At 27.2% G+C, this 13,133-nt stretch overlaps 4 protein-coding genes across 4 annotated transcripts; 2 read left to right on the forward strand and 2 right to left on the reverse strand.

Annotated features, from left to right (window-relative positions):
• The first annotated feature begins 4,050 nt into the window (after positions 1 to 4,050).
• LOC114119760 (uncharacterized) lies at positions 4,051 to 4,455 on the forward strand. The gene has a single exon (XM_027981445.2). It carries the CDS (start codon positions 4,081 to 4,083, stop codon positions 4,408 to 4,410), a length of 330 nt encoding a protein of 109 aa, XP_027837246.2. The 5' UTR covers positions 4,051 to 4,080; the 3' UTR covers positions 4,411 to 4,455.
• A 565-nt stretch (positions 4,456 to 5,020) lies between these two features.
• LOC114119765 (transcription initiation factor TFIID subunit 3-like) lies at positions 5,021 to 7,393 on the reverse strand. The gene is given in 3 exon segments (XM_027981453.2): positions 5,021 to 6,007; positions 6,009 to 6,450; positions 6,453 to 7,393. Coding segments are annotated over 3 exon segments (1,755 nt in total). The 5' UTR covers positions 7,195 to 7,393; the 3' UTR covers positions 5,021 to 5,436.
• A 660-nt stretch (positions 7,394 to 8,053) lies between these two features.
• On the forward strand, positions 8,054 to 10,061 carry LOC114119763 (28S ribosomal protein S22, mitochondrial). The gene is made up of 7 exons (XM_027981450.2): positions 8,054 to 8,514; positions 8,678 to 8,844; positions 8,923 to 9,087; positions 9,152 to 9,295; positions 9,352 to 9,581; positions 9,649 to 9,748; positions 9,823 to 10,061. Exons 1-7 carry the CDS (start codon positions 8,400 to 8,402, stop codon positions 9,919 to 9,921), a joined length of 1,020 nt encoding a protein of 339 aa, XP_027837251.2. The 5' UTR covers positions 8,054 to 8,399; the 3' UTR covers positions 9,922 to 10,061.
• On the reverse strand, positions 9,945 to 12,878 carry LOC114119764 (formylglycine-generating enzyme). The gene is made up of 4 exons (XM_027981452.2): positions 11,956 to 12,878; positions 11,487 to 11,658; positions 10,322 to 10,505; positions 9,945 to 10,248 (listed from the first exon to the last, which is right to left on the reverse strand). Exons 1-4 carry the CDS (start codon positions 12,452 to 12,454, stop codon positions 10,093 to 10,095), a joined length of 1,011 nt encoding a protein of 336 aa, XP_027837253.1. The 5' UTR covers positions 12,455 to 12,878; the 3' UTR covers positions 9,945 to 10,092.
• Positions 12,879 to 13,133: the final 255 nt, after the last annotated feature.

The raw sequence follows: 13,133 nt of genomic DNA on the forward strand, positions 1-13,133 counted from the left end.
CGTCGCCGCACCACACAGGAGACTGGTAGGACGCCAAGAGTCAGTGGCAAGGAGAAGTTCAAAGCCACGTGCTGGGTCAACAATCCGGACAACTATGCGTTCCCGGGGCAGTCACCCTACCCATCAGCCCCGCTGTGCCCCTACTGAAGTCGTACAACATATATTACTATGATAATGTATATGCAAGTTGACGGGTTCCTACCTGCAGAGGTTACCAACGTTGGTATATACTATACATGTAGGTACCCGGTCAAATATAGCTATACCATTATTTAAGCACGCCTGTAGTGACCACCGCATTGTGTAATTTAAGTTTATAGAGTAGAATAATTTAATATATATTATATGCTTAACTATTATAATAATAAACACACAAAAATGATATATATAGTCATATATTACCTACCTATATTATACCTATACCTATTATGTATATTTATATGTATACCAAAGACTATACTATATTGTGTTACGCGCAGTATAATTATATGTATATGTGTATACAGGTAACTATACCAACTATTATATTGCTTTCGTTCTAAAATTACGTTATACCTAAGTACCTACTATTAAGTCAAAAAACAAATATATATATTATATCAGTATCATACTAGTCGTTATGACGCGCACGTCTACGTTATTATATTATGTATCTATTCGTATGTGTCAGCATGCATATGTAGTGTTTTTTACGTGTAAAATAAACGATTCGTTTTTAAAAATCACACAATTTAGTACCTAAATTATATTAGTGTTGTATTACTATTACTTTGTTAATATAATATTACATTAGAAAAGTTCCTATCCATAATCATCCTATATACAATTATAATAATAATATCATGCCTGTTGTCTATTACTTATACATCAAAGTATAAGTATATAATAGCTTAGAAGAAAACGTAATTTGACGGCCAAGTCGGCGAAAAACAATATTATATGTTGTCGTTACAGCGGGTTAAAATACGTAAAGTATTTAAACGAGCTGGTGTAAAAAGTAAGCCACGTCTGAATTATCTAGTCAATAGTAAGTTGTATTTGTAATTTGCAGTAATCTAGCTTGGTCATTGGCGCTCGTTTTATACCTATGTGGTTATGTGTTTGTAAATGCGTCCTGTTTTTTTTCATGTTTAAAATAGACGATTCATTTTTATAAAATCACTCGGTTTAGTAGATTATATTATTATTATCCACTTTCCGGTGTTGTTTTATTACTACCTACTTTTTAAGTATAAAATTACATTATAAAACTTCTTACTCGTATGCCCAGTCTTTTATTATAATACTGTGTCTTTTGACAATTATTTGTTTCCTGCTCATCTGCACAACGTATAACACAGCCACTTAATATAGTAAAGTATAGGTACCTAAATGTAAACAAGCAAAAAACGATATACCATGTTGTCACTGTAATTGCAAGTTAAAAAATTTAATATAATATTACATTTTTTATTATAGAGATAGTATGTACAAATATAACAACCATGTCTGGATTCAGAATTTTACATAATATTATACATTATAGTCGTTAGAGTATATATTTTTGATCTAACTTGGTCGTAGCCGCTCGTTTTATCCAATTTACCGCGGTTAGTGTATGTAAATATTAATGTTTGTGTACATTGATATCATGGCACGGTAAATAGACAATGAAATATTCAATAGGTACGGTTTTCTCGCCTACAGCCACCCAGCCAGTCCTTGGTGAGTCCGCCGGATGGTCACTAGCCGTGAAAAATACTTCGTTCGCAGCAGAGCTGTGCAGCGGGACGACGGCCGCGACGTTTTGTTCCTTCTGACGAGGTGCTCGCGTATACCATGGTATAGATTCATCTGCGGTAATTGGTAAATGCTGTGCGAAGGCCGGTACCTGTCACTTGTGATGTATTGTGAATTTATTTTGTCTTGTTGATATTGATATTATATACGTATAAATATATACATAAAACCATGCAGTACCTATATTGTACATACATACAATATAGGTTGTACTGTTAAATTATACTTACCCTACATTTATTTATGCGTGCACCATTAAAACCATAGATTTCCACTTGCCCGTTTACGATAAACTGCCAAACAATGTATGATGAATTTAAATTTATAAATTTATGTCAGAATTTATTTGTGCATATGAGTATCTATATGTAATCTATAATCTATATAGGTAGTATAGATTATAATTAATAATCATAATATGATATCTATATTAATATATGAATATTAATTATAGACTATATAGCGTAGGTTTAACTATGGTTTTTTTTTTTTTTTATATAATTCAAATACATTATTACTTATAAGTATAAACGTAAAATGTTTAATGATTATTATGACTTTTACTTATACTTTTAATTATTCTTCTTACTTGCAGATTTATTTGTACAATATTAAATTGATTCATTTTAATTATATACTGCCCTCTCCCACATAAATTTTCACATGATTTTGGGCTACTGTACTAATTATTCTTGTGGGCCCTGCCCTATATAGTAAACTTCCAATAATAAAATTTACCAAAAATTATTCAAAGTAAAAAAATAGTAAGCTTTATGTATTCAAATACATTAATATAACTTTAATTGCAATATTATTTTAATAGAAAAGGGAAAAAGTATTTTTTTTATTTGACTTCATAGAATAATACATACATACCTATGTATTTATTTTTATTTAATAAATATAATATTACAAGGAAAACAGTGTAAAGATTAATTTATCTCACGCCGTTAGGAATTGATTTGGTCCCTTTTACCTACCTACTACTAATACAGATATAGAATTATCTTAAAACCGGTTCACGGTGGTTTACCACGGTTGATAATATTGCAGATATCGAATTTCTTATGTGTAGGAAATAAAGTTTGGTATAGCTTAGCCTATACAAAACCCCTAAAATTCGTTGTTACACGTCAAAAGATAATATTGACTTGCAGATTTTCCGATGCAAAAAACTTAACGTCTTTGTTCTTTCTATGTCTTAAAGAAAAACTAATTTTCACATTACGATACAGTTAGATATTGGGTAGGTATTTAAAGTTTAAACTTGTATTCTTGTTCATAATTCTTCAGAAAATAAAAGTTATTTTCATTAGTTTTCTACAAACTGATAAAAGTAGTTTAATGGAAATTAGTAAATTACGATTTCATTACATTTATTATATATTGTATTAGATTGATGTTTTTCAAAAATATATTATAAAACATTTATCTAATTATAGGTGTTAACGATTCATATTGTTTTAAAAGAATATTTGTGAATATTTTCAAAATATATAGATTTAAATTTATTAAAAAACCCTATTTTAGCTCTCTTCCTTTTAAAAAAAAATTCTTGAAACCTCCAGACTTCTTAACTTATGCTAGTCTGTATGCCATATTATATAAATGAATTTTAATTGATATTTCTAGGCTCTACCTAGGCGTAAAAAGACTCGCTTGTAAAATGCACCTGCAGACTCCTCTTCAATTGTTTTAATATATAAGTTCCAAACATAAAACTGTGGAGATTTTTTGACCACCAAATAAGTCAATTCCGTGCACATTCGAGCGTTAAATTTCACCTAAGGATGAAAAAGTGTTGATTTAACTACGCTATGTAATTAATATATTAAAATAATATTCAAAAAATTGTTTTGGATACGAAGACTTCAAAATATAAATCCATAAACAAGTAGCTGTTTACTTTAGGAAAAGTATGGTGACGTTGTGGAAATAATACGAAAGTACCTTCATATTAAAGTTCCCACGGCATAGTAGGTTTAAACAGGAAAAAAGTACCTAACCTAATCGATAAATTATTTTTTTCGAGTTAAGTCGAATAAATATTTTTGTTTACACAGAAATGAATTTAAATATAATAGTCGTATGTAGTTATTTTTTTGATACATAATTTAAAGATTATGAATTATGCCTCTGGCTGACATAAAATAATAATTACCTGGGTAGATATTGACTACCTTCTGGTAAACATTATATTTTAATCTCGTTGTTTGTTAAATAATATATTTAATAGACTCAAGTATAATATAATACAGGAACTACTAGTGTTTTAATCGCGATAATTATAATAGTTCCACTATGGCTGACTATTCGTTTGAACTACCTTGGAGCACTGACAATCCATTGCAGTTTGGAAATATTTCAGAAAATCCAGTAATTAGTGAGATTATCAGTCAATTGGATATCATTTTACGGCAAAGAAAAAAACTTAGTTGCCCTAACGATGAAATAGACATTAGAATATTATCAGTCATTCAATATGCTATGGATAACGTTAAGAATTTAATGGAACAAAACTTTACACAATTGACAGACACCCAAAAACGAGTTTTAATTAACAAATGTCGATTTATCATTAAAGATGCAATCAAAGTTATTGAAAACATCTTAAAAATACAATCAACTTAAGTTGTATGATAAGTAAAACAAATAAATATATGTATCTAAAAATAACTGTTGACTTTTATAGAATACATATATTTTTATTTATTAATAACCCAAAAGGTTACTTTTATATTCAATTAATGATAATTATTACTTTTAGTAATAATAAATAAATAGTTTTAAGTATTAATTTCTTAAAAGCTTTGATTACTTAAAATTTAAATTGTTTAATTAATTTAATAAACAGTTAACAATGTTAACACTATGTGTTATGAATGTAACATTAATTTATTTTTATAAAGCAATTATTTAATTTAAATTTTTTAAATAAATATTGAATACACACACACACAAACACACACTATTCTCTGTAAAGTTCAATATCTGATTTTAAACCATTTTTTACTCATATAAAATATTTATTATGTTTAATTTATTCATTATATATTTGTAATAAATAAAATATTAACACATATTTTAACATTTAAATGTATTTATTAATTAAAGTTAATACATATTATTAATGATAGGTAGTCTAGACCTCTTTTTTTATTTTAACAATTATATTATCTGAATACAACTATAAATATATAAATAATTGTCTTTTCACTTTGAAACATTAAGTAAATTGATTTTGTGTATCTGAGATTTTGCTTAAATTTATTATAATATAATATTTAATTTGGTTTTATTAAAATAAACAGAACAATTTAAATGAACATGTTTTTTTTTAATTATTCAGTAATATTTGGAAAATAGTTATAATATATGATAAAATACCTAGTTAATGTTTTGTTCTATTATTATACTTGAGATCAATTTATAAATAAAAATAAATGTCAAATTATAGTTCATAATATCATATGTAAAGTAATGAAATTAGCTTTTAGTTTTTACTTGAATAACTTAATATTTAATTTAAATTAAATATAATATAAAAATTAATAATCATTTAAATAAATATTCTATAAAACTGATTTTTAAATACAAATGAAACTTAAAGTTAATACAAAAAAGTAAAGTTAGAGTATTCAATATAGTTATAAAATACTATTTGTTTTTACGTGGTCTGCCTCTTTTACCTTTTGGTGTTTGTGCTCGTTTAGCCAAGCATCTTGGACAATACCAAACAGCACAGTCTGGAGGACACTGGATTCCGACACATACCCAATGATACCATACATCACATCCATCACAACCAATCATTGGGCTTCCATCATCGGGTTTAGTGCACATAGGACATATCCATACTTGATTACCAGTTTCATCAAAATAGAATGCTGGAGGAGGAGTTTCATTCTCAGGAGGTATAATTGCTGGTAATTCAATTTTAGGTTTTGCAACAATTTTAGTTTTAATTTTTTGAATAGGAACTTTAGGAGGAGAATCGATTTCATGTAATATATCTATAGAAATGTCTGATTTTGATTCAACGTCCACTTCAACTTCCATTGGTTCGGATTCAGAGACTTTAACTATATTTGTTTCAGTCGGTTTCTCAACAGGCAAAACTTTTGTTATATTTTCTGATCGAGAGCCAAATCTAAATTTTATTTTTGGCACTTTATTGCTGGATTTTGATTTTTCTTTCTTCTTTTCTTTTTCTTTTTCTTTCTCTTTTTTCTTTTACTTTATCTTTTTGCTTTTTTTTTTCTTTTTTCTCTTTCTTTTTTTCTTTTTTCTTTTTCTTCTGTTCTTTGCGATTAAGATCTTCATTATCAACTTTTAATACTGGGCTAGCTGGTTTTTCTAGTATATCAGGTACATTAATTACAGGATTAATTATTTGAGGAAATGTGGTTGGTATTAATCCAGGCCCAGGAGGTAAAGGACCAAAAAACGAAAATTTGGGTAAAACTTCTTCCATTTTTACTTTATTAGTATGAGGTGTAAGAATAACTTTTTTTGGAACCTGTACGTTTTCAGTAACACTTACAATATCAATTATTTCATCTATAACAGGTTCTGGAATAGGAGGTGGTGATTCTTGTACAAGAATTCTTTCTTCCTTTGCTTTCTTTTTCTTTTTCAATACTTCTAATTTTTGTTTTTTTGATTGTAAATTACATTTTGTGTTTTAGAACTTTTAGATTTTTTCTTTGATCCTGATTTAGATTTTTTTTTGTTTGTTAAAGTCTTTTTTGATGATTCTTTTTTTGAATTAGGTAAAATTATAGATAGTTTAGATGTTTCACGAGGTTTTTCGATTTTGATTTCTGGAAATGGTAATAATTTAGAATCTGCCAATCTGCCTTCTCTAGATGGTGATAAAAACCCACCAGACGTCATAACTACACTTGAAATCTCTCTTAATCGTTTGTGTAAAATCACTTCTTCTGGTTCTTGTCTTACATTTTCAATTTCATCTTGAATTTGTTCTGTATCCGTAGTCTGCTCTTCTTCAATTTGTTCTGTATAAATTGTTGGAAGATGTTCATGAATATGAACAGGTCTAGTTACTGTTTCTCTACTTCCTGGCTTCAGTGTATTTAATGCATTTATTCCTGATTTATTTAATAAAGGTAAATTATGAGGAAATTTAACCGGGCCAGTACTTCTAACATATCTACGTAATTCAGTCAATGATATAGATTTCTGACGAAAGGCCTTTTCTACGTCTTCAATATCGGGTACATCAGTATATGCATGTTCCGCGTATTTTTTTGACGTTTTGGACAAATCACTAATATAGTGGTGAAGAATGTCAGTCATAATTTTCATCGAAGAGTCGGTTATTGAATGCCACCCAATGTTATTACATATTTGGGCAACAGAAATTGTTAATGTTTGTCTGATGAAGTCATCCATTATGGTCGTTTTAACAGTATTAATAAAATTCAAGTGATGAATCTACTTAGTACTTACGTATATAATTTATTCTTTTTTGAAAGTTGACTAAGTTGAAAAACATAATGTGGCGGTTAACTAATGCAAATTTAAATATTGTATTTACTATGTTTACATAATATTACATAAACAATTGCTGTTGTGTATTAACGTGATTTAAGATTCTTATCACTAGGTCTTGTCCCGTCCCGTCCTATCTAGCTTCTCTTTAGGTTTTAAATTTGAACCTTGGTCATGGTAAACATTATTTATTTTATCCTGACTAAAAATTTCTAGCTAATTAAAAAATAAAAATATACATTTATTGGCAATTGCATATAAATCTGTGTTCACAGTTTCACATCAAATACTCTGAAATCAATTATGTCATCTTAAGTATTTGGTTACACATGAGTTGACAAGAGTAAGTTGTATATACGTATCTTAAAGCGTGATACATTAGCTACTTGTATATTTTTAATATTTATCTGGTGCTTGGCCACCACAGCTATTGCTGCACTACGGACTTACAATTTAGGTATACAGGACTAGGGACCACGATTAAGGATATATGTACCTACTAGGTATATATTATAACTTAAATCGTGCTGGTGACGAGTAGATGAGTGTTTATAAAGACTACGTTAATGGGAAATGGGTATCTATGAGTATGAATAACACGAGGTAAAGTAAATTATAATTTATAATTAATGGAGTTAATAATGATAACATGTTAATTAGGATAAATAAATACTGACACAATATTTAATTATAATTTATTTAATTAGTTTTTTGGTCGTTTAAAATTTAAATGACTGCGAAAAAATATTGTGCAATGTTGGCAAGACTGGATGGTAGTCTTTTGTCGTTTGGCTTTTTGTCTGATAATTTTTTTTGTTAAGTAGCATTGTGTAGGCAAGTTTTTTATCGAATAGTTTTAGAACAAAATGATTTTGGAAAATCAATTTGTGGTACAGAAGGTAATGATCCTACCGGTAGTCCCTCATGGTTTCGGTATTTCATGTTTTCATCAGATTCTGTTATCTTTATCATATCTTAATACTACAAAATTTATCAGAATTAAGACTTAAGGAAAATAGAATTATTTAATTTTAAAAATTAATTAAGATGTTTTAACACGAATATTTTTGTAGGAATATTAAATAAACTATATTTTGAAAATAAATATGACTTCGAGAAATTTATTTACATCGTTTTATCGATTTAAAAATGGCTATAAACATAAATGTAAAAGCTTAAATAACATCACTTTTTATAGTTTTTCCAGCCAGTCACATGATCGTAAGTTAAATTTTAATAATACTTATTAGTAATTAGTTTAATACTATTTACAATAGGATTTTGTTATGACATAATTCTAATTAAAATGTGTTAAGTTAACTTAATACCTACCTATATTGTATAAAATAGTTATGACGTGATAATATATAAATTATTATTTCAGGAGAAATAACTAAGGAATTGAGTAATAAGTTTTTTGCTGAACCAGTACAAAATTTATTATTTAAACTTACTCATGTTGACGTACAAAAAGCATTTAGAAAGCGTTTTACTGGACAAAATCCTGACACTCCAATTTATAAATTTATGACCACTGCAGAAATTGAAAAAGTTTGTTTTTTAATAATAATATAATTATAATAAAATACATAATTATTGATTTGTTAAATATTTTTTTTTTTAAAACAGATGCAAGCTGAAGTTAATATAAAAGCTAAAGAAAAAGTTCAGATGCCACCAATAGTACCATTACGTACTGATTTGGGACAAGTATTGGAAATCAACAAAGATATTATTGGTTTTGACAGTGCCAAATTCGTATTTACAGATATTACTTTTGGCATATCTGATAAAGTAATTGATCTTATTAGTTTTCTTTTTTTTCTATATTAACCTAATTAATTCATACCAATCATAGAGACGAATAGTTGTAGTACGAGAACCTGATGGAACATTGAGAAAAGCTAATGAGAATGAACGCCATGCTGTTAATCAAATATATTTCCCTCAATCAGGAAGAGAATTAAAGCATCCTGTAATGTTTGATGATAACAATTTGAAGGTAATAGTTAGAAATGTTTTTTTTATTGTCAACTATAAATTGTATTTAAAATGTAGCCTCTTCTTGAAAATGGTGATTATGAATTCATATTGGATCGTGCATGTTGTCAATTTGAGCCTGATGATAAAAATTACCATCGTGTTGTATTCAGTACTTATAAACATGTTGATGAATCTAAAAATTACCATATTTTGCAGTCCACCAGACATTTAGGTCCATTATTATTTTATTTGGCTTTTAATAAAAAACCAGACAACTTTTTATTGTATTGTTTACAGACTGAAAGGTATTTAAAATTATTTTTTTATTATAATATTAATCAATATTGAAATAAAATATGATAACAATTTTAGGTTTGATGATGTTATATTGTTCATTCAACTATATACAAAAATTAATCAAGGTCTGGAAATTGAATTGGACGATTCAAAAGATCAGTTTAAATTAATAGAGGTAATATTTTGTTTTAAATATCACAGTATTCATTTTTATCTATTATAAAATTTAAACCTTTTATTTTATTTTAGGATTTCATAAGTACTGAATGTATTGATAAAGTAAATCTGGAAGAAGCATTAAAAAGTTATACTACAAGGAATAGTGAAACACTATCTAAACAAAACTAAACATTAGATATAATATCCAATACTTTATGAAAAATAAATGTATTATTATTGATAGAAATATTTTCCACAAAGATAATACTTGATGGTACTGTAATGTATATACAATAAATAAATATTAGTTTTCACATTTTAAAAAATAAGCACAAAATTGTAATATCAGTTTTTAAAACATTATTTATCTTTTGCACATCTGAATCCAAGATTTGATGCAGAACTATCTGGTGTATTTTGACTTCTTGCAGCACATCTATAGCGATAACAATACTCTTTATGACACAAGTAGGACCCGCCTTTTTTAACTTTTTCTTTTCCATCTGAAGGACCTCCCTAAAATTAATAAAATACTCTTTTAGTATTTTTTTTAAATTTTAGATAATTAGTGCTATGCAGTTAAACTTACTGGATTTACAGTAAAACTTTGGTCATGATGTACACTCCAAAAATCATTAGTCCATTCCCATACATTCCCAACCATGTTATAGAGACCATACCCATTTTTTGGAAATGTATTTACTGGAGCAGTAGTTGCCCAACCATCTTCAGCAGTATTTTTGAATGGAAATTCTCCCTGCCAAATATTGGTTCTAAGAAAAAAAATAACACACAATCAAGCTATTTTTTATGTTTAACTATTTTATTTTAGTATTTTTCTATTCTAAGGATTTTGTAATTGGATGATATTTATGTTAGAGGATATATATACATATATAATGCTCTTAACTTTATCCATTGCCCAGTTTTGCTCAGGAAATTTAAACTATTATGATTTTTGATTTATTATATACTTAATTTTAGTCAAATATGTAATGAATATTCTATATTAGATTCTGACTGGAATAATGAATGTATTGATTTTACAATGTGTTTTTTTGCATGAGAATATGATAAGTTGATTATAACATTCTTTGATTTTCAATTTTGAGGATGGTTGTGAATAGCAAATTGAATCTAGTTTGCACCTTGGAGATGTTAAAATTATAAATTCCTGGTATTTTTATTATATATATTTAATCAATTAATTGATAAAAACAAACATAATAATTAAGGAAACACTGAAACAGGATATTGAATACCTAAATTGATTTTTTTATTTTGTTATAGTTCAAAAATTAGAAGAAGTTATTTCCAAAAAAAAAAAAAATTACAAAAATCTAACACCCCTCAAAAACTTCCATCTGAGGCAAATGTCCCTATTGCTTCCCCTCTTTAATGTGCCTTGAATACATTCATTGCTCCACTCTAAATCTAAAAGTTAACAATAATTTTTTTTAAGTTGGTAATTTAATAAATGATCATTTGATTTCAATATTTTTATTTAATTATATTTTGTAAGAATACTTACCAACTAATTCTAATTTTATCGAGTTTTGTACAATTTTTTCTATGTAAACGTTTGAATTATTTTTACTAGGATTTATATTAATGTATACTTAATAGTATAAATTTGATTTAATAATACTCAAATAACACGATTACCTAATAGGGTTTAATTGAAAGTGAACTAAAAATTATTTATTGAATATTAACTTTAAATAAGTGATAAACATTAAATAATAATAAATCACCTATGCTTATTGCTTGGAAGAAGTTTATTTCCCCAAGGATAAAGTCTATCTTTGAGATTTCCTCTACAAGCAACTTCCCATTCAGCTTCAGATGGTAACCTTTTTCCAGCCCACTTGCAAAATGCTATAGCATCATTCCAGCTTACATGTACAACAGGATGTAATTCTCTATCTAAAACAAAAATGCAATTATAACTTAGTTAATAACATAGTACAGGGATTCTCAAACTTTTATAAACACTGACCCCTTTTTACCAATTAACCTTTTTGGGATACCCCTTCTCTGTCACCAAACTAAAATATGAATAAAAGATATTAAAGACTTACATACTTTTTATTTTATTTCAAGGTTTGTTGGCTAGACTTGTAGCCCTTAAAAAATTTCGAGTACTCCCAAAGGGCAAGTATACCACAGTTTAAGAACCACTGACATACTATATATAATTATTGTAAATACATGTTGTATTACCATTTATATTAGAATCTTTCCCTTCAGGATGTTTCCAGTTAGCACCTTTGACTGGTACCCACCATGGAGCATCCTTGACAGCTTGTGTTATAGATTTTAATGTGGTTTTACTGAGAAATAATTGAAATACAAACGAATCTCCAAAGTTCTCTGCTTCAGTTTGGTATCCACTTGTATCAACAAATTTTTTAAATTCTAAATTGCTTACTTCATATTTATCAATAAAATAATCATCTAAATACACAATACGGGATGGTGATTCTCCATCAGCTATAATTTCTGGTTTGTCAGTGCCAATTGTAAAATTCTGTCCTTTGATTAAGACCATAGATTCTAATGCGTTCGACTGACCTTCTGCAGATGTGCAAACATTTTCATTTTTAGTGTTTGTAGTAATACGATTTGTATTACATCCGCAATCTGAATTCGAAGATGTTATCCCCATAATAACAGGAATAAAATAAAATAATTTCATCTTAATATTTTTATAAATTAACATTAATATTTAATTGAAAAAGATTCTAATCGTGAATTGTGACCATGTTAAATAGAACTCACAATTTTAAACTAAAATATTTCAAATTATTCTTTATTTAATCAAAATCATGAGTATTTTGAGTTATAAATTTAATTTGATCATTATATGATACAATTTGGAACAATAAAGTTCCAATTAATTGAACCACAGTAGAGATTAAATTTAATCTTGACATAAGATCTAAAACTTGTAACTTAGTAAGTATTAAATTAAAATTATTTTTTTTCAAATATTGTTATCTGTTATCTAAAATTATAAAAATTAAAAAAGCGGGGTACGCACGAATAGATAAGAAACATAGACCTTATATTATAAATTGTTCTGTGCTTAGAATATCAGTTAGATCATATAATTATTAAATTGTATATGATAATATAATGTTCTGTCATTTTGAGCATAGTAACATAGTAACTAAAGTTAGGTCTATGGTTCTGTGCATGGTTGTTTGTAGACCGATTCATATTGGTTGTTCCACAGAAATATAAAATTTTTGTAATATATTTGTGGGTTGTTCTAAAATATTATCACGGCTGAATATATATATATATATCTAGCCATGAATATTATTATCTGTAATTGTAAATTAACTAATTGTCTTCCATGAAATAAAATAAATCCCGCCATTAATTTTACGTTGTCT

The sequence above is a fragment of the Aphis gossypii genome, chromosome 1 (assembly GCF_020184175.1).
Source record: "Aphis gossypii isolate Hap1 chromosome 1, ASM2018417v2, whole genome shotgun sequence".
Classification (NCBI taxonomy): Eukaryota; Metazoa; Arthropoda; class Insecta; order Hemiptera; family Aphididae; genus Aphis; species Aphis gossypii.